At 47.3% G+C, this 21859-nt stretch overlaps 1 protein-coding gene across 1 annotated transcript; it reads left to right on the top strand.

The window, feature by feature from the left end:
* The first annotated feature begins 398 nt into the window (after positions 1-398).
* On the top strand, positions 399-19306 carry LOC104165362 (serine/threonine-protein kinase 25-like). The gene is given in 12 exon segments (XM_009704960.1): positions 399-449; positions 6839-6993; positions 6995-7058; positions 8281-8337; positions 9441-9549; positions 10806-10963; positions 11234-11419; positions 11635-11780; positions 12655-12769; positions 13065-13136; positions 16677-16813; positions 18443-19306. Coding segments are annotated over 12 exon segments (1290 nt in total). The 3' UTR covers positions 18483-19306.
* The last annotated feature ends 2553 nt before the right edge of the window (positions 19307-21859 follow it).

The following is a 21859-nucleotide window of genomic DNA, read 5'->3' as shown; positions in this document are numbered from 1 at the left end:
TGGGAGTGGGGATGAGGGGATAGTGCTGTAGGGGCAACTATAATATTGGGGAGGATGCTGAGGTGATGGGGTGGGGAAAATGGTGCCTGGGGCTTTGCCAGTGTATATCATTACAGTGAGGTTCCCTAGTACATCTGGAAGGCATGTCTGGAAAGGATTGAGAAATGGGGTTTGCAAGGAGGGGCTGGCATACTTAGAATGAGCTGCTAGGTTCAAGGAGAACTGCAAATTGAGGAGAGAAAAGATGCAGGTAGCTCTTTTGGGGAAGGAGCCAGGGTCTGAAAACCTCGAGTTAGAGCTGTTGTGTTCTCGTTTGTCGCAGTTGACCGGTGGATGAGAAAGCATCGCTTTCCCGCTGTTCTACAAAGTCCCAACCCTCCCTGATTTTGCAAAAGCGAATGTCTGACCATCCTGTAGGCATGGCTCACTTGAGAGAATTTGCCAGCCAGGTAAGTGGCAATTAAAAATTTGTTTTAAATTCTTGTATCAAGAGCAAGCCTTGTTAGGTTTGCTCTTGAAGTGAGTTTAAAGCAAATCACCAGAAAATCACTTTTTGCCCCATCTCAGCTTGCTCCCGTTAGCAGATTGATTTGTGTCTTATTCTGTGGTGGTGTTGGACTGACAGTGTTAGGTTGCCAGCCATATAGAACGGGAATTCTTCGCCCAGTATGGAGCCTTTCTCTGAGGTTAACTTTGCTCTTCTTAAGGAGACAGGAATCATTGGCTCTCTGAGTATTTTTGGGAGGGGAAGTCTAGAAATGGGAACAGAAATGCTGTGTGTGCAGACTGTGCCAAACATATTTTACTCAAGTGTTCATAACAGTAGCCTGAGAAAAAAATGGTGCTTGTAACCTTAATGCATAAGAGGTAGTGATATTGGATACTGAACGTTAACTCTTCTGAGAGAGATATCAGCCTCAGTGGATGTGGTTAAATCCTGTTGTTGTGATGACATTTTCATAAGAGGAATGTGGAAGGATGATGTCATGACTTGGGACTAAAAGCTAAACCACATTAATAGTGTTGGCTTGAATCTTCTTTCTTCTGAATTTGGTTGTGGGGTGTGTTTGATTATTGGCAGATGTCAATACTGAATGTAGGTCTTGTTAAACTATGTTTTTTGAGAACTTTTGGCATTTTTCTGTTCTGCTCCTAGGTGTAGAATCATAATACTAAAAGCTTTAGTGGTTTGAGATGATGCTTTCTCCAAGCTTTTTCTGGTTTAAACTTGATTTGCAATGCATCTTAGTTTTCACGCTGTCTTTCACATAAAGTGTTTCCACAAAGTGTGTATGGAATTAAATATAGTGCCTGAGTGAGTCACAGTAAAGGGAGAGAAATGAAAGGATACTGTCGGGTTAGGGCTGAGAACCGAGTTCAGTGCTCCAGAGGAGGTTGCTCTGAAGCTTTTTTGTACACAACGTTCACTAATGAAGCTTATCAGAGTTCCAGTAGTGTTGTCTCTGAATTTATTATGCAAATGTAAGGCATTCTCAGATTCTGTCATCCCATGACTCTCTGTCTGGTCCTGGAATAGGGAAGTAGTCTGTGTCGCCCATTCCTTGGGTCTCTTCAGGAATCCTTGATGGGACCTCATAGTCTATGTAACTGAGGCTTGCTGGAAGGGCAGTAAGAATTGGCCTGAAGTTCTGTTTACCAGAGTTTAGGGAGTGGTAGGAGGTACTGTGAAAATCGAGAGACTCGGCCTTGGATTGGGATGTCAGAGGCTTGATTTGTCTTTGATTCTCTGTTCTGTTGCTGATGTACCTTAGGCAAATCCCCAGGTTGCTTTACCTCTGTGCCTCCATTTCCCTGCCTCGGCTAGTTGGCTTGCTCTCTTTTCTTGGCTGCCCTTTGCTGTGTACATAGAGCTCAGCCTCTGGTCTTTGTTGGGAGCTCTCTCTGCTAGATGCTGTATTTGTGTTACTGTATTTAAAGCTCTGATCTGAGCTCTGTTTCTAGTTTTGTTGTTCCTTATGTGACCTTGAAGAACCCGTTCAAGTTCTCTGGCTAAGTAATGCTTCACTCCCTTGAAGCAAAAGAATACTGCGAAGCAAGCTGGGAGTCTCAAATTCGTGTGTTTCAAAGTGCTGAACACAAACTTCCTTCTTGTCTATACTCCAGAAGTCCAAAACTGTCTCAGGTTTGGCAGTCTAAAAGAGCTGTGCACAAATTTCATATAGACAGGGAAGCTTGCAAATGTTTCCAGCTACAAAGCTGATTTTCTCCAAAGAGAACATCATGCCTGCTGTAGATGTCTCTGTTGGCGGCCCAGAGGTTAGTATGTACCATGCAATATCGATAAATGCTGGATGGGAAGTTGGGGAGGAGAGGAGGCAATGAAGGAAAGAAGGTCAGTAGCTGAGGTTCATTAAAACCAACTTCATCCTTCCACTGTGTTTGGCACAGGAAAATGATGTATGTTTGTTTGTTTGTTTGCTTGGAAAGTGCTTTAGTCAGAAGTAACACTAAATGCTGCTGTAGTTCCATTTAAACCTTTAGAAGTTGCCAGACTCCCAGTCAGCTTCAGCTCTTAAAGTATTGTGGCCTTGACAATCTTTTTCCGTTACAGACTTTTCCCATGTAGAACAGTGATTCTGATCCTGACCTGCCCCGGACCAAGGAACTCTTGCTTCCAAAAGGGTTTAAACACCTCTCAGTGTTTTAGGCAGCAGATGCAGGTGTGACTCTTGTTCACAATGCTGAGTATGACTCTTTTGAGAGTGAGATCCAGCCTGACACAGCCCAGAGAGAAGACCTTTTGCTGATTCAAAGGGTATTTGCTTCTGTTCCCAATACGCAGCTTATCTTTCCAGGTAGTGGCTTTGAAATGAAGGTAGATACTTACCGTTCTTCTCTAGTCTCCTCTCAAAGGCTGTGGATATCATGTCTCTGCAGCTTGAGGTGGCAGAGCTGCCAAACCCATTCTTTCCCCGTGAAGCAGCTGGCGTTACTGCCAGGCTTGTCTCGTAACACACTGCAATTCTTAGTTCCTGATGTCTGCAGTGGGTCGCTTTGTTTTAAAACATGGCATCATCAGTCATGATGGCAAACACCCCCACACCTGTCATGACAGACCATCCTTCTTTCCTGTGCGGTGAGATTAGGTCCTGGAGGACAGAAGCAGAGCACATTACTAGTAGATTGCCCTCATCCCTCTCATACTTATTCCCTCCCCTTCCTGCACGTACAACCCAGATAGTGCTTTGCATGCTCTCCTCCCAAAGCCTGTTCATGCCTGACTGAGCCATCTCTAGTGTCTGGCTGCTGTCAGTGGGGAGAAACAGCATGAGGCATTTTGCTCCAGAACTGCTGCTTAGTTGAGATTCAGTCAAGCAAAAAGGTACGATGAGGTGACCATTCCTTAAAGACTTTACGCATTGTAGTAGAACGAGGAGCAGCAGCTGGTCAGCTAGCTCTTCAGACTGGTCTGGAGCTCCATTTTGCAGCTCTGGTCAGTTCTGTAAGTGTGGAAGAAAATGGAAAGATCCCAAGCTGGTGAGCAGTTGCCAAGTTGACAGGTGCTAATAAGCTGCTTTGGGTTATCTATGCTCATTTGTGCAGGTGTAAAGCATTCCATCTGGATTCCGTTGCTTTCTGCTAATGAAGTTTTTCAGGTGTGTTTGTAGCTGTGCAGTTCCAGAACTTGGATTTGCAGCCAGGGTGATTCTCTGACAACAAGACTGGCACTGAGATCAATTTGTATTTAGAAAAGGGACAGATTGTCCTTGTCACCCCTCGTTGCAGTGCTCTGCAGGTGCAAATTTATTGGTGTAGGGCAGAGTCAGGCTACACAGAATGTGTTCTCCTCTCCTGCCCGCCCCACTTGAGCCCCACAGTGTAGCAGTGTGCTTCTCTTCTGATGGAGAGGTGCACTTGCAGAGCTCTCCATTCCTGGCATAACTGCATTTGTTCTGCTGTCTGGTGAGTGCTGAGCCTTGTACGCCCATTGATCTGAACATTTGCTCATCAGCAGCGAGTTACCATGTGGCAGCTCAAACAGGGATTTTTTTTTTTTTCATGAACAAGAGCTTTTGAGCAGATGTCTTGCAGACTAGCATAATTTTATCTATCTTAGTTTGTCATGGGAATTCAGGATTGTTTCCATGAGAATGCCACCTGGCAATGTCTTCTGTGGTGTCCACAAGGTGTTCCACTGGGCAGACATTGACCTGCTTGAATTGGGGATGGGCCTGTTTCCTCCTCCCTGTTTACAGAAAGTGAAGAAATTCGTTATCAGACTCTGGTCCTGCAGCAAGTGTCCAGGATACTGTAACCATGGCTGGAATGACTCTACCACTTTGCCCCATACTCACTCACTAGGTTCTGGCTGTTTCTGGGTATGACTTGTGTGATTTCGGTAACTCTGTCAAGGGATGCATGTCCCCGGGCCCTCCGTAGAGTCATACTCTTGCCCTGTCACCTGAGAGCTCTGAAGCATTTCCAGATCAATTTTGAAGTGACAGGTACTGGGAAGGTAAATCCAGTACCTACAAAGAAAGTTTTCTGTTCCAACGTAATGTGGTGGGCCTGTCTCTTCTGCCGATCAGAGTTGTATCGTTTTCCTGAGTCCTTTGGGCAAAGTTTCCATGTGCTTGTCAGGAAGGTTTGTCTCCTTCACTGCCCCAACCTGAACTGCTTTCTTCCACAGAAAACAGGGTAAACTGACGTTGAAGTATGGAAGCTCGTTTACGAAGCTGTCGTGATACATAAAATGGTGGTTGTGCCAAAAGCTGCCTGCAGTAGCTGGTACTGTTATGTTTGAAGTCCTGTTCTTGAAGAATCAGTCCTGATTCTTTGATGTGCCATGCCAGGCTGAGGAGGGGAACAGTAACTTATACCTTGCCATTTCTTTTCTCATGGAAAAATTACTTACATGGGAGGGGAGGAAGGTTTTCTTGCAGGGTTGCCTCCCTACACAGTTCACATGGATAGTGTTTCCTTTACCAGCCGAGCCAGGGGCTTCTAGGGGATCATCCTCTTTCTCTCCCTTCTCCCTGATGGGTGGGAGCAGCTGATGTGGTGAGTGGCATTTTTACGGTGCAGTAGGGGACTGTGCAAGGTAACGTCTGGGCCACCTTGCTGCCCCTTCCTGTAAGCTGGTCGAGAGGTGGAAACTGCTCCTGGCCTCTTGTGAGCCTGGACTAGCCAGACTGTTCTCCCTGCCCTGTGGTCATCATTCTCATGTTGTCTCCTGGCATGTCTCAAGCTCAAATCCTCTTCCTTTCCGCTGCCTCCCTCTCTCCAGTCCCTGTTATGTCTCTGCAGTTCCTTTCATCTCTGCATATCCCCTCCAGTCTGTTTCCAGTGCATTTGTTCAAAGTACAGCCTGTTTGGGTGTTGCCATGGATGCACAAGGATATTTGGTTATCCGTCTGTATCTTGGACTGGAATTCATGTGGAAATCCTGTTGAGTGAGCTGACTGTAAAGCTCACTCTGGGCCTGGCTTACTCTATATAGCGATGCACTGGGCATAGAGAGCAAACAACCTGTAATGACTAGCTGGCTTAATCATTAAGCAGCACCTAGGGCTGCTCAGTGATGGCCTGGTAGTATATGGAAAAATGCAGCTGCCCTATTCTCAGATAAAATCTCTGCCAGCTCAAGGCCCTTGCAAGGGAGCGGCCCCTCTGGGTGACGTGTTGGAGGTGAGACTGAGAAGTTCTGGGTGTGGAAAACTCACTGTAACAGCTTGGCTGCTTCCTGTAGGTCAGGCCATATTTTCCAGATTTTATTTTTTTTTTTTAAATGAGACTTATTTTTTAAAAAAGGCAGAAAAACTAATCACAAAGAGCCTTTTAGTAGCATGAAGCAGAGCAGGACCTCCTGGTCTGCAGCTGAACAAATGAAATAACATCAGAAAATTGTTCTGATTTCTTCCCTTTCTCATCCATAGTCATCTTAATAAAGAATTAACTTTGAAGCTTCTGTTGAAGAGTCAGTATTTCTCCCATGATCAATGATCATGTTAGTAGTTTGCCAGTTGATGTGCTTATCTAATGAGGGAAATGCTTTTTGCTTTTGCATCTGGGCGTGCCAGCCAGAGGAGAGGCTGTTCCAGAAAAGCAGGTCTGCAGACGGAGTGTCCATTCAGCTCTCCTGTCTCCTCTGGGATAGGCAGGTGTCTGGCCTCCTTGCTGCTGACCTTCCAAAAGACATGAGGCTTCCTCTGCAAACATCTGAAGAGAGCTGGGCTGGATGCTGCCTGGAAATCAGGCTGCAGCAGGGAAGACAGGTAGTGTGTACTGATATTTATATTACTGGAGTATTTCACGCTCCAAACAAGTAGGGAAGGATGCAAATCTTCCAAATCATTCCAGTCTTTGAGTGCAGGCAGGCAGACTAGGGAAACATCCTTGTGAACTTCCTACAGCCTCTTGCTTGTACCCGTTTTCTCATTTGGATCTTCAAAAGAAGGCTAGTTCTGGTACACCTTGCCTGTCTTTTTATGCAACTGTGAACAAGTGCTTGCTCCTGGAGCTGCTTTGGCACCCATGTAGTGCCTGCAGTTGAGCAGTCCTGTCCCAAAGGAGCTGACACTTTCCGCAGAGATACTTGCTGACATTCTCCTTCTGGGCTTCTCTCCCCTTCCTCACCGACTACCATCTGCAGGGGTGGAAAGCCCATGTAAAAGGTTTCTTCAGTTCTTTTAATCTTGGATATGTTGTGTGTTAGGTTTCTCAGCGTGTGGAGACCTTCTAGGATATGTGAGTTTCGGGTGAATGAAACAACGCAGTAGATGCATAGATAGGGAGATGAGCTGTACAGGTATGCATGGCTCTCTGCAGACTGCCGTGGGACTTAATGGACTTTTCCCATCTCTGCTTTCTGCTTTAGCACTCCAGGGTGGATCCTGAGGAGCTGTTCACCAAGCTGGAGCGGATCGGCAAAGGATCGTTTGGTGAAGTGTATAAAGGGATCGACAACCGCACCAAGGAGGTGGTTGCTATCAAGATCATTGATCTGGAGGAGGCTGAGGATGAAATTGAGGATTTTTTTTTTGCTCAGCCAGTGTGATAGTCCCTACATCACTCGGTACTACGGCTCCTACTTGAAGGTAGGAAAAAGCCGTGGCAATTCTCTTGCCAGCAGTCTGGGAATGGGGTGGGCTTCTCTCTGGGTGCTGATAGTGATGCTGATGATGCAGCTGATGGTGGCATGCAGCACTGAAAGGTGTCCGATCTGGGAGTGTCGGTGTGGCTGTGGGAACAGCAGTGGCTCTGCTCACTGCATTTATGTGTCTTAGTAGGAGGCTGGGCTTTAAGACACTTGCAAAGCATATGGAAACGAGGTGACTGGTACAGTGTGGTCCCCAGAGCGGGGCACTTCACTGGAGACAAAAGTAGTCATTGAAGAGGCTGACCTCTCCCCATTTTGACCATTCTTGAAAGGAAGTTTGTGGAATACTTTTGCAAAAGACCACAGTTTTCTGGTAGTGCCACTGAGGGCTTTATGCCTCTGGAAAGAAGAGGAGTTTGAAACTGTACTTTGTGGTCTTGTGATCACCATTTCATCAGAACTGATTAAAAGAACAGGAACTGAGTCTTTGGAGGAGTGCTGATACCTCTTCTGTTGAGAACAGGTTTAGGAATCCCCAGTGGAAGCTACTAGTAGTGATGACCAGAAGTGCTCTCTGTGTGCTGGCTGCTGGAGGTCTTTGTACCACTGGGTCTGTAGCAAACACTTCCTGAGCTATTTGGATCCTGATTATTCCTTATGTATTTTTCAAAGGCCGTAATGCATTTTCTCAGCCTTCTGCTGAAAACACCAAGCAAGCTGTAGTTTCATGGATCTGCTGATTGTCTCCTACCAGGACCCTGTGAACCTCAGTCTGGAAATCTCTTCTCTGAGGAGTAAGAGAGCGTCTTGCTGATTGTACCCTTCAAGCTGGCAGTCTGTTAATGAGCTCAAAGGCTGCAAAGCTCCCCTGTGATTGTCAAGAAGATGTGCTAGCTCTGTTGGAGTGATGTTAAATGGCTCCAACCCGAGAATATGCTTATCGCTGTGGGCTGTGTAGTCTGTTGCCTGTAGCGGCACTAAGCTTACTCACATAAAACTGCAGACGGAGAAGGGTGTCAGGTCTGTCACTGTAATGCTGTGTCAGCATGCAGGAAAGAGGGAGCTGGGAGCTCCCTCCTTAAGCCTTTTGAGAGCTGTGGTGTGCAGCATCTCTTGGATTGTGTACAGGACTGCTCATGTGTCTTGCTGCCTCTGGGGATTTCACTTTTCTGCATGCTTTTATGACTGTCTTTGCTCTTGATTTGTGCTCTTGCTTGCAGGGCACTAAGCTGTGGATAATCATGGAGTACCTAGGAGGAGGTTCAGCCCTGGATTTGGTAAGTACGTGGTAAGCTCTGGACCATGAAAAACATTGGCTGGAGCCTTGGTTTGTGAAACGCCTGTAGGCTAGACACTCACTGGCCACATACCATCTTTTTGACAGCCCTGTGCCTGCAGGGTAGGCGGTGCGGGACAGACATGCTGGTTATGCATATCCCAGGACAGAGGAAATGTTTGCACAGAGCTCAGCTGTCAAAGCACTGTTCTCCAGCGTGCTCTGTGGCTTTACCATGGGAAGAGCCAGTGAACTGAAACATGACAGCAGCCAGTTGGTTTTGAGCAGTGCAAATCCATACTTCACCTAATAAGAGTTTATGGTACTGTTCAGTGCTTGCCATGGCATCAAGCTCTGCAGGGACCTGGTCTACGATCAGGATTCCCAGGTGTTTGATAACACAAATGACATCTAACAAGTTACCCCAGATTTTAAGAGAATACAAGTGCAGAATAAACACACGGGCAAAGTTCTGCTGTGCTGTATTCTGTCACAGGGTTTTGCTTTTCTGCTTGGGACAATAAAGCCTGTTTTTCCAGAGCAGTAACTAAGGTCATGTAGTGAAAGCTGCTGAGCCAGCACTGACTTGGAGGAAGGGTGCAGTGGTGGGGCTGTCAGCAGCAGAAGTCACCTTAGTGTCGGAACCTCAGTTATTGCACTGAGAAGGCCGGACTTGTTTAGAGGAGGACTGATGGAAAGGAGAAGAGCTTTGATACAATACCCACAGCCAGAGGGTAGAAGTTGTCTCTGGGCTGTTGCAGGGACTGAAATTCCATTCTGGGATGCTAGCAGAGAGACTTAAACAAGAGAAACCATTAAGATGTTCTGTTCAGCATTGTATTTCCAGGCCAAAGTGAGAGATGATTGTCCTGCTGTTTGTCTGGGAAGACTTTAATAGACTAACAGAAAACCCCCCAAAGATTTTTCCATTTAATATTGCCAGGTGCAAAGTCCAGCATTCTGTTTGCAGAATGCGCACCAGGCGTGCAGTATTTTTTCTGAATATGACCTGCTTGGCTAAGATTTCCAAGTCACAAGTTGAGAGGCTGGAAGATCCAAGGCATCAGTCGCCCTCCTTTAAGTCATCTTTCTGACCTTTATCAGCTGAAGCCGGGACCCCTGGAGGAGACTTACATAGCTACTATCCTGAGGGAAATCCTAAAGGGTTTGGATTATCTGCACTCCGAGAGGAAGATCCACAGGGACATCAAAGGTAAGAGTGGAGAGCTCAGCTCTCGTTCTTGTAAAGGGATGTTACTAACATAAGATTCAGAAGCATTGTACAGCAGTAATCTGAGAGGTTTCAAAGACTGTTTCTCAGTGCTGCTTTTCCTGTTGGGTTGCTTGTTTCTCATTCTGATGCTTGTCATTTTATTGCAACTCATGTTTTTCATGTCTTTATTGTTTAGAGTAACAGTGAGGATCTGTAGCTTTTCTCTGGCATTTGTAGTTTGGACAGGCAGGGGGCTAAAGCAATGGAGTTAATGAAAGGCATGCTCAAATATTAGCTGACTCTCGGTTATGTCTGGACATTTGCTTTCCTGCTGGACCCCAAGGCATGTGTATGCTGGTTATCATGGTTATAACTTACTGCGAAGGTGAGCTGTCCTCACGCAGGGTTCACAGCCCCAGAAAATCAGGGCAGCTTGTGTCAGCTTACCCTGTTGCTGATTTTTATAGTCATTGGCCGTACGTAGAGAGACCTGGCATCTGCCTCCCGAAGCGCAGTCTCACACTGAGCACAGAGCATCAAAGGACAGCAGGAGGGCGGGAGGACAGTGCTGTGGAGATGTGGCCAGTGTTGGACGCTAACTGGTCTGACCCTCTGCAGGAGGGGATGTGAACAAGCAGAGCAGAGAAACTTCATGCAGGGAGATATGTAGAAAAGATTCCGTTGCGTATGTGAGACCATACTTTTCTAGCGCTGCAAGCTGTGCAGGACTGTTGGCTGCCGGCGGAGTGGAGAAATGCCGAAAGTTTGTAGGTAGGGTCTCTCTCAGAATGAAAAGTCCTACAACAAAACCCCTGTCCCAAAACCTGAGCAATGTCACTGTCTTAAGCTGAGTGAGTGAGAAGCTGTACAAGACTGGAACTTGTGAGCTCTTTAGAGAGATCTGCTATTTAGCCTGTGCTGAATGCTACTCTGAAAAAAAAGGACTAGACTATTTGAGCTATCTTGGGCCATGTTGCCCTCTCTTCTTTGTGTGGCCAGGAATCCATCTAGTTGATTGTGTGGCCCTTCACATCTATTCCTTGCGGCTACCCTAGAAATATTCCCCTTCTGACCCAGCCGAGGGTATGAACTTGTTCTGGGTTACCCAGCAGAGGTCAGAGCGTGAGAGTTGAGTCTGAAGCTGGAAATCAATCTGAGGGTTTTCACTGGGGCAAAGGAGGATGTCACAGGAGGTCCATTCTCAGTATTCAGTTCTGTCAGAAACCAGTGGACTTAATGCTTCTTTGTGTGAGCAGCTGCCAACGTGCTACTGTCGGAGCAAGGAGATGTGAAACTGGCTGACTTTGGCGTGGCTGGACAGTTGACAGACACACAAATCAAGAGAAACACCTTTGTCGGGACTCCATTCTGGATGGCACCAGAGGTCATCAAACAGTCTGCTTATGACTTCAAGGTGAGCTGGGAGCTGGAGGATTCCTACTTGGTGCCACTGTGTATGAGATGGTGCTAGTGTTAATACAGGAGTTGGAAGTGCTGCTTATTGCAAGAATGATACTTCCCTGTTGTGCTCCAGAGTCTGTTGGAGAAGTTTGTCTATTAGACATGAAACACCCTATCTGGTTTTATGTGATCAGCCCTTTGGCTGGGCTAAAGCTGCATGCTTCTGCGTTGCAGAATCGCTTCTTGCTGTTCTGTGCTGTCAGTGTTCTTGCTCTTCTTTCAGGCAGACATCTGGTCCCTTGGAATTACAGCCATTGAACTAGCAAAGGGAGAGCCTCCAAATTCTGACTTGCATCCCATGAGGGTTCTCTTCCTGATCCCCAAAAATAACCCTCCAACACTTGAGGGTCACCACAGCAAGCCCTTCAAGGAGTTTGTGGAAGCCTGCCTCAATAAGGATCCTAGATTTGTGAGTATTGCTGTCCACCTGTGAATTTGGGTAAAGTATTGCAGAGGTCAAAGATTCATTTAGCAGGAAGACCTTTTGGTGCAAGGCTCCTGGGGAGAAAGAAGTACTGAGCTTGCAGAATGGACGGGCAAGCCTGGAAAGAATTGAAGTCAATGCAGTTGTGTTGTTTAGTGTAGAGATGGTTAGATGTAGCATGCTTTCCTTATTTGCTCCAGAGGCCGACAGCTAAAGAATTGCTAAAGCACAAGTTCATCACACGCTACACCAAGAAAACCTCATTCCTAATGGAGCTGATAGATCGATTCAAGCGCTGGAAGTCGGAGGGCCATGGAGAAGATTCCAGTTCTGGTGATTCTGATATGTACGTATGTGTTCCGCACGAAGGGGTGCCCCTGCTATACCCTGCCTGCCCCGGGGTAGCCTACTGCAAACAGCCCGGGTCCTTTCCCCCACCTGAGTTGGAGATCTTATGGTAGCTCAGGGAGAGCTGTGAGCATCTGTTTGTGGGAGCCTGAACAAACAGGCTGTTACCTCCTGTTCAGTGGGACCTGGTGCTCCGTTTTGGTCTTAAGGCTGCCAAGCCTCTTTGCTGAGCGTAAGGAACCAGAAGTACTAACGAGAAACATCTAGTCTGTGCGTAACTAGTAAAACGGGGCTCCTGTTGCCGGTATTTTGTGCATGTTCAGTTAAATACAAGAGCTGTGGGCTTGAGGAACTGTGGCAACAGCTGTGTACGTGTGTTTGTGTATTCATGGGCAGAAAGCTTTGCTACTGATTTGGAGGGTAATGAGGGTATGAGCCTTGGGTGAGGAAAGGGCACTTTGTTGCCAGGCTGGTATCGCAGAGCTTCTCTTCACCTGTAGTGGCAGTGACTCAAGTGACCAGTGACTCTGGGAGGTTGGCTTGCAACATCTAAGCTTGACCCCTCAAATTGTGAGCTTGGATTGTCTTGAAATTCTCCTAAATTTAACTAGCGCTTGAAACTGTCTCCAAGCTGGCTAGAGCAGAAAGGTGGTTGTGGTGATTTGGAACATGATGTAGTACTTAGATATCTGTGGTGCTGTATATGGGCTGTAGAGACTGAAGCGGTTTCTTCTTAGGATTTTTTTCTGCGATAGGGAAATGCCTGGAGCCCTGTGGCAATATGACAATCGGGTGGGGGAGAGCTTGTGATTACGACAATGCTGGTGTAGGGAGCTAAGGGTTTGTCTTGACCGTCCCCTTTTAATTTCCAGTGATGGAGACACAGAGGATGGAGACCAGGGTCCGATCTGGACATTCCCACCAACTATTCGCCCCAACTCCTTGAGCAAGTTGCACAAAGGAATGGCTCTTCACAGTTCTCAGAAGGTCTGTTTGCTCTTTGTTCTTTCAGAAGTGGACTGAACTAACACAAACTTCTCAGGGTCTTGGGGAAGCTACCAGTCACTGATGTTCTCTCTAAAATTTACTTTAGTCTGGTATCAAGGGCTAGTGCCTCAGAGTTGCTTCTTCCACATCGTCAGGGTACTGCAATCAGTGGCTTTCCTGAGACCTGATGAGGGGACTGCCATTGAGATGCTGTGAATTTACCAAAGGCTTAGTAGTTTGTGTGCCCTGGGAGCCTTTGCCTGTGCTTGTAACTTCTTTTCATGTTGCTTTCTAGCCTACCGAGCCCATCAAGAGGCAACCACGGTCACAGTGTCTCTCCACGCTTGTTCACCCAGTTTTTGGGGAGGTGAGTAGAATCTTCTTGGTGTCTGTGGTGGTTGGAGACGAAGAAATACCTGACGTGGATGAGTAAATGGGAAAGATTTGGAGAAGCAAGGTGTTGTGAAGTACCTAGCAGGGTTACGGGACTATGAAGCCATTTGTGCCTCTTTTCAGAGGTCTATACCATATATTAAGAAAGTGAATATGTCCCTGGAATCTCCTCTCCAATACACTTGTGTTCCTAGAAGCATAGCATTATTGTGGTGTCTTCTGGTGAAGAGAGGGTAGAGGAGTGCCTGCTTCTTATCTGCATCTTAGGCTTGCTAATGGCTTGGCAGCTCTGGGCTCTGATGACCCTGGCCTCCAGGGCTGAAGCACAGCTCCTGTTCGGGCAGGCAGGTATTTGAGCTTGCCTGTCGCTATGCGTCTTCCCTGCCCTTGTGCTATACGCTGCTCTCCACAGCAGAGTCACTGAGGGGAGTGCGGGTGGATTAAAGCATCTTCTTGATCGATACATGCCTGCTATTGCTAGCATGCTGAGGCCAAGGAGTTACCTACCACGTGGCCTGTGGAAGGTAGACAGAGAAAATGCGTTTGGAAAATCCACCTTGTTTCCCTGCCTTGTGTTCTGGGTGGGGATGCGGAGTTGAAGTCAAAGCTACCATTAATGATGGGATGGTGTCCGTATCAGCAGAGAGCTGAATTGCCTTTCCAGCTGGGTGATGTTTTAAGGGAGGAGAAGAGGATGATAATCTTAAGGGGGCTACTGGCTACGAGCTTCAGCTGCTGTTTCCAGCAGGAGTGTAGGAAAGGAGATTCTGCTTCGGAAGAAATCACTTACACAGACACTGCGTGTCAGGGTTCTTTTCTTGGGGTGCTGGGTCAGAGACCCTTTCTCTGGTCCTGATGACTTGTTCTTTTTTGGATCCTGATGCTGTTCCGGGGGTGGCCCAGCAGAGAGCTGTGCTTTTTCAGGAATAGTCTTTGGACTTAAATCTCTTTTCTCAGAATTAGTGCTCTCTCGAAAGAGGGTTTGCTGCAGGGCGGAGAGCAGAGGTCATTCTGAAAAGCAGGCTCTTGAGACAGAACCACTTTGGAAATTAAGAGTTTAGCTAACTGGCCTCTTCTGTACTCCGCTGGGCTTGACTTCCAGAGGTCAGAGCGTGAGGCAGATGGTCTTGTAGCCTAGACCTATGAGATAAAAACAGATAAAAATAATCTTGATTTCTGATGCGGGCAGCTTGTTCGTGCAAGCGTAATCACTGACATCTGGTTCTCAGTCCTTTCTGTTTAGGAGCCTTCTGGGGGACGGAGTGCTTGGGGCTGTGAGTTCTCCAAACCAACGAGTGCATCTTCCCACTTCTCCTTACCAACCTTGCTGCACCAGTTCCAGGCGGGAAGTGGCTTCTTGGACCTTTCATTTCTGCTAGTTTGACTCCCTTGCCCCAGATTTGCTGATCAGCCTTTCCCTTTGATTAGGGTTCCCTGCTGGCTCTGCTGATCCTGCTCAGTGAAATCAGGTGCAGGGAAGGTTCTGGGCAGTCTCTGAAATAACATGGCTTCTGCATGCAGTAGCAGGGGTTTGGAAGAAAACTTTTCTCCAAGTAGGAAATGTGCCTCACTGCTGGTTGCACACATTGTTCTTTTCAGTTCTAGTCTCCTACAGCAGATTTTGTCCTTCTCACCATTGTGTTACTGCCTCTTAGACCTGCTAGGTTTTGATCACCTCTTTCCATAAAAGGGCTGAAGCTGGGCTTTGTGAACTGAAATCTTACCGAGATGCTGTTCCTAATCTTTTACATGCCTTCCCTGCCTGTGTATTATTGGATGTTAATATTCAAAATGACCCATGGTGGGTCATTAACACAGATGTGGGCAACTGCACATCTGGAAACCTGTCTGCCCTTCCTGGGGCAGGAAGGACAGGTAAGGTGTTTGGGCCTGGAGAGCCAAGCAGTGGATAAAAGCCATCCCGTAAGGCTTTGCGCAGTACAGCTCTCTAACCGTCTGCTAACCTCCAGAAAGCTTTTCTGTGGTGGGAAGTGACAGGATAACGCAGACCGCTCACATCACAGGCCGCTGGGCAAACTAAAGGGCAGTGGCTTGGCACCGAAGGCTGGTGATAAACTGGCAACTTACCTGCAGGGCAGACCCTGTGTCTAATTTTGCTCTGAGGCGAAATCAGGTCTTTGATCAGGCAGAGGTCAAATCAAATCCTTGGCTTTAGCATCACAACTATTTTTGGCTTATGAAATCTGTTTCCTTGATGTGTAATCGAGTTGCCCTCCGTGCTCCCGCCACTTCTGAATGAGCAGCAGTGTGTGAGTTGCTCCCGCAGCTGAGGCTTTGTGTTGGTGAGCAATTGCCCTACTGAAGTGGCAGCAGCTCTTTTTGACTAAGAACTGTTTGTTTCTGGCGAGGCACCTGGAGCGCAGGGACAGCTGCAGCTAGGGATTAGCACTGACATTGTCCTGCTTTCAGGACCATGGAGAAAAGGTGAGCTCCAACAACAGGAAAGGCTGAGCGTAGCACTGCAGGCAAAGAACCGTGAGGCTTATGTAAAGCCCTTTAATCATGGTAGCCTAAAGGGAGGTTAATTGCACTGGACAGCAGTTAGCTGGCAGACATTGCTTGTTCAACAAAGGTTTTGATTTTTGTTCAGCTGGCTGTGTAACGATGCGCACTAGGGAAGGGGCTCCTGCCTGAGCTGCTTGTGTGAAGGAGGTGGGGAAATGCTGCAAGGGATGTGACTGCGGGTTTTCCAACAACAGACTCCTTCAGGCTCAGCATCCATCGGTGACCTGTCAGGAGTTCGTGACGGAGGTTTAGCTATTTCAAATTAACGACCGGAACCATGTGCAAGTAGACTTGTGGCTGGTGAGGCCTAGTCAGAGTGCGCTAACCATGACAGATGAGAACTGAGGCTTTTCGTCTAGGTCAGATGCTGCACATGGAGGTCTTGGTGCGCGGGCTTCATTCCCCTGTCCCCCTGGGGAAAGCGCTCTCGTGGGGAGGAGTGGGGGAGGCCGAGTGGCTCAGGATCCGTAGCGTGGCAGTAGTATGCCTTGGCCTCCCAGTCACTAGAAGCAACTCAAACCTTTTTGTGGTTATTAAAAGTGGTGGTGGCTATCTCCTGGTGATAACGATGTCTTCTGCCCTACCTGCCTGCAAGCCTTGGTGTGCGTCTGGGAGCTAAGCTGTCATTAGCAGCAAAGATGACTGTACTGGTTCAGATACAGCTGGAGTTCTTTGTTCTGTTACTACTTAGGGGGCTTCAGGGCTGTTGATCCATCTCTAGCATCATTGAGTTTGTACATCAGGGGCTGTTTGTTAAGGACTTCAATTGCCGTTAGTACCTGGAGGAAAGTCTGAACACCAGACATTGGACTTCCATCTTCCTGACCTACAAAAAGAGCCTTTCTTTTATTTTTAAAGAAGAATGTGCCCTCCTGCACCCTTGTGGAGTCATACTAAAAGGGAAAGGGACTTAATGGCTGTACTGCACTGCTTGACCTGCGCTTTCTGCAACGGGATAAGGAACTAACGCACCGTTTCTGGGTTGCAGCTTAAAGATAAGCACAAGCAGACTGGAGGCAATGTGGGAGCTATGGAAGAGCTGGAGAATGCCTTTAGCTTGGCTGAGGAGTCCTGCCCAGGCATCTCTGACAAACTGATAGCACACATGGTGGAGCGGGTACAAAGGTGAGTAGCCTCTAGAGTACAAGCTGGGATGGAGCTGGCAGTGAACGGAGCCATTGTCAGACTCCTCAGCTATGGTAAAGGTTGGCGCTGAGCAGTCAAGACACCTAAAAAGTGAATATTGATGACGGCTGACCTAATAGTCCCCAAGTCACTTCTTTTAACTTCTTTTCATTTAATGGAAGGCAGTTCTTCCTGCCTCAAAAGTCCTTTTGCACATTGAAGAGGTCCCTGTAGTGTAGATAAATGTTGCAGAGCACAGAAAGATGCTGCTATTTACCTTCATCTTGCATGCATGTATATATCTAGATACGTCTGTATCTCTATATATCTCATGTCCTGCTGGTCCCATTAAGCAGGTAGTGAGGACTATGGATCGCTTCTGGAATAGTGAGTATCCATTTCATTGCAAGGAATGTGCTTTACAGCACTATGTGCAGCCAGTTACTCTGCTTGTCCAGCTTCAGGTAGCAGGAAAGTGTATTTTTCCTGAGGTGATCACTTATGAAACCTGTGAAGGAGTATGGTCTGGTAGAATGAAGTTCTTTGCTGCTCAGCAGGTGCTGTGTCAAAGTTGCCTCCGCTGCTGGCACCAAGTTCAGTCGCATCCACGTGTTGCAGGCAACAATGTCAGATCCTGATCACAGGTTTATCAGGCTTTATTTAACATGAATTTGGCTTTTCTTCCTTTCACAGCAGGCTCTCCTAAATCTTGCCCTTTCCTCACCAGCCAAGAAACTTAACGTTTGGGCCCTCGCTGGTTAGAAGGCTGGAAGTAAAGTATTTTGCTATGCATGTGACCAAAGGAGCCATTTTGTGCTCTAATTGCTAATGTAAATACAACCCAGGCGTTACAGTCTTTACACCCTTGAACTTGGGCGTTCGAAGCATTTATTTCTGATGGGTTTAAGCTAGCGTAGTTTGTGCCTTGTAGTTCAAGTATCCATTGAACGCTGTCAAGCAGAGAAGAGCCTTAGATATTAAGGACCGAAAATACTGGCCATCCTTGAGGGCTTCTGTTATGAGGCCGTTCAAGCTTTCAAGCAAATATGATATGGGTCTGTTTCAGTCCCTCATCTAATAATCACTTAAAACTGGAAAGAGAACACTCTTGTCCCTTCTGGCTGACCCACAGAGGTCACAGAAGGTGCCCTGGTGATGCCTGCAAAAACTGTAGCCTCTAGCTGAGCAGGAGGAACTCGTGGCCGTGCATTGGGTGGCTCTGCAGGGCAGCTCTTTCACTATCATCCACTTCTGTCAGCCCAGAAATGGCACTGCTGGGCGGTGCGTAAGCGCAAGAGACTCTTTTTGGAGCTTTGCAAAACCTCGGAGACCCTGGTTGGTTTCTTACTGTAAAACACTAGTGCTCAAAATTTCTTACTAGCCTAAAATTGAATCTTAAAAGCCTGAAAAAAGTGCCGCCTTGGCTTTTTGTTAAATGGCTGGGTTTTCTTCTTTCAAGACTTTTTTTCTAGAAAACTGGCAGTGGCAATGGGAGCGGCAACAAATGCATCCGGACTGAACCTCTTCATCCGCAGACACGCTGGCTGGCGCGGTGCCTGTGGGCTGTCTTCAGGCGAGGGCTTGCCGGGGACAGTAGTGACCAGTTCCACCCACTGTTCTTTCTTGCAGGTTTTCACACAGTCGGAACCACCTGAGCTCTGCCCGCTGACACCTCCGTTCCCTGCTGCTGTTTTGAGGGGGGAAGGATTTTTTTCCAGCTTCATAAGAACTACATCTCTAATCCAGACCACCATCTGCTGTTGGATGTAACATTGTGTTATGGACTCCAGGACATTTCAGAGCCTTCATATTACACGTGTTTCCATGATAACCCAAGGTGGGGTTTGCAATGCAAGTACAATTTAGACCTTTTGCAGAACCCGAGATGGGTGGTCTAATTGTTTTTACAATGTAATCAATGCAGTTTTTAATTGTTTCCCTATGGATGTATCCATTTTGGCTTGGTTTGATTCACAGCTTGTTACTGGTAAATGCCCGACTGCTGGAAAAGAGGGAGATACTCTTCCATTGAGCTCTGTTTCAAAGGCGAGTCTGATGGGTTTAGCCTCCTGCCTTTCCTAAAGAAGTGTTTGTGAGCAGTAATGCGTGAGTGCAGGTATGTTTGGAAGCTCTGTCCATGCATTATGACCTCTGGGAAAGTTAGAGCAGCTCCCCAGTTGTTCTGGAGGATTGCTTCAACTCCTTCACACGCTAGTAAGGAAAAGCTTTCAAGTGTAGCAGCAGCTGAGCTAATACGCTGCTGCTCTTTCCCAGCTCGTCGTTTCACCGGAGGATGGGTTTGCTGACTGTACTTTTTTTTGGCTCTGGGACGTCATTTTGTATTAGGCTTTGGTTCATCTGGTTCAAGCAACAGCAGAACTTGCCTTGGATCTCCAAGGACTGGAAGGCAACGTGGTTACGTTTGGCTTGGGAGCTGGTGGAGTTCCTTTCCTTGGTGCTTTCCGCAACTGGAGACGCAGGTTTGGCAGTCCTGGTCTCTAAGCTGAGCAGACACCTACTGTGCGTGCCCAGATGTTGCAGAAGGATTGAAAAAAGGGGGGGCGGGGGGAACCCAACAGCGAAGGCACTGGCAGAGCTTCAGTTCATTGTGTAGCAGTTCTGGAGCAAAGAAACCTGTCCTCTACAGAAAGGTACAATGGGGGAGCCACAACAGTATCAGTTTGGTGTGGCTGGGGGCGGGGGCGGTGTGTCGCAAAAGCTGCTCGAGGCCTCCCTCTCCTCCTTCTCCACTTTCCCTTTCTGGCTCTTCTTTCAGTCTGGGATCTAAACTCGCTGAAGCCAGGGCCCTGCTCCAGCTGACAAGCTGTGGTGGTGTTTGCTGGCAGAGAAATTAAAGCATCTACTGCCGTGGTGGCTGCTTAAGGTATTCCAGCGGAGCCATCCCCAACTAGCTTGGCTTTCTGTGTAATACTAGTTGATAAAGCAAATCTTGAATTCAGGTAAATGCACAGATTTTAAATCTATACTTTAAAGGTCTAGCAAAATAGACTTAGGAAAATAACTTCTGATAGCTGGTGGCTTTAGAGGTCTGCTCTGTAATTATAAAGATATTCCCATGAAGTCAGCAAGACCTTAGGTATCCAGATCTTTCTGTCTGGGTGTTTGTGTGTGAATGATGTGGCTCAGCCCAAAGCCACTGAGAACAAAAGCTGTAACTGTTCAGCTTTTCTTTTTTTTTTTTTTTTTTAAAGATAGGCCACTTCGTGAGTAGCAAGGCTTGATTTTTTTGGTACTTTGATTCAGACCTGCAGATTGTAAGCGCTGGGCTAAAAAGTAGCTCAAAAGGACCATAGATTTCCCTCATCCCGGTGTGCAGTGTTCACTTTAGCTTATGACTATCCTTTACTCTTCCTCTCTGAAGGATAAGTACGGGCTCAACAAACACTATGACCTTGTCCCGTAGAGAAGAGGTGCTGCTGTTTAATCTCGCTGGAGATCTGCCGCAGAGTGGTGTTTCTCTGTGGCGAGAGCCATCTTGGAGCCTGCATTTATGAAGAAGAGAACAAACTCATTTTTTTCCCCTCAGGAGAAGGAGTTAATGTATAGACAGGAATCTTACGGAGGTGGAAGGCGGAGGCTGCAGTCCAGCAGAAAAGCAGCTGAAGGGCTCCTGCTGCTTTTAAAGTTGCTGTTCATGACGGTAGCAAATTTTGTCAGTAAGGTACCTTGTATTATTACTCAACGTGCACTGCAGTGTAACGAGTAAACTTTTTAAAGGAAACAATCCCCACAAACTTTGTCCAGTATTCAAAGCAACAATGGTTTTAGTTTTTAAAAACGTTGAAAGGGATCTGCCACTTTCAATAAAGTAACAAAACAAATGAGGCTGGTGTAACGTTGTATTATTAGGGAAAAAGTATTTGTTCAAGCTGCTTTTCTTTGCAGTCTTCTTGGTCTTCCCTTGCATCTTCCTGCCTTGTGTGTGCCCGACAGCGAGCCGTGAGCCTGACTTGTTGAAGTATTTTTTTGTGCAAGGAGGGCACACAGTGAAAGGCACGTTACGTTAGTCCTTTCTGCTGATGGCCAGGGTGTTAAGGGAAGGACACAGCGTTTGCAAATGCATAGCTGTGCTCTGGAGAATGCTTTGGTGCAGTTTTTGCTGGAGTCTGTGTATTGATCTGCAATATTTAGCCTCAGGTTTGACTGTACAAGCTGACAAGAGGATAGCTCTGCCTTCAGCTTTCTCCCTTTGCAGTTGTCAGGGTGACGGAGCAGTGGCACAGGTTGCCCAGAGAACTGGTGGAGTTTCCATCGTTGGCGATCAGCAGCTGGAGCAGGGGCTTGGACCAGACGCCATCCCGAGGTCCCTGCCAACCTCAACCCCACAGCAAGTGTGTGATCTCACATAGAGGATAAACGCTTTGGAGATGCCACTTTAAGCAGGTTTAAAACCTTCCTTAAAGCAGGAACACAAAGGTGAAGGTTACTGCTGAGTCTGTGCTCAAGCTGTGCACTGCTGCCTCACCTCTTTTCTCTTGGAGCCAAAAAGCAAGGCTGGCAAGTGTACTTCCACCTGTGCTTTTTGGGGGAATTTTGTTAAATGCCACGTGCTTGCCCTTACCTTTGCTCAACAGAGCGGTGACAGGACCGCGGCGATGGTGCAGCCTTGTTCATCTGCAGCTGAAGTGGGGAAGGGTGGTTTTAGTGCAGCACTTTGGGGATGAGCCAGAAGGGAAGCACAGAGAGCTATGGGGCTGGGTACAGCTTGTATTTTGGGGGGGGGTGACTGAAAGGCTGCCTTATAAAACGAAAGCTCTGAGAATTAATGTTCCCCAAACTGTCAGACTCCCGAAACCTTCACAAGAGAGTACTTAACTTGCAGCATACAAGCTGTGCTCCACTTGCACCTAAGCGGTATGAGCGCAGCTGGATGCTGAACACCTCGTGTACGTGTGCATTGCTGATGCTTCAGCAGAGATGAAGCTGTGGTGACGTAGCCAATATGAAAGAGGGAGGTGAATTCTCTGGTGTAATGGGAGTCAATCCTGTAACCAGGGGAGAATGGATCGAGAGCAGCCCTGGGGA

The sequence above is a fragment of the Cariama cristata genome, unplaced genomic scaffold (genome assembly GCF_000690535.1).
Source record: "Cariama cristata isolate BGI_N322 unplaced genomic scaffold, ASM69053v1 scaffold32137, whole genome shotgun sequence".
Classification (NCBI taxonomy): domain Eukaryota; kingdom Metazoa; phylum Chordata; class Aves; order Cariamiformes; family Cariamidae; genus Cariama; species Cariama cristata.
This window is presented reverse-complemented; position numbering and strand designations above follow the sequence as displayed.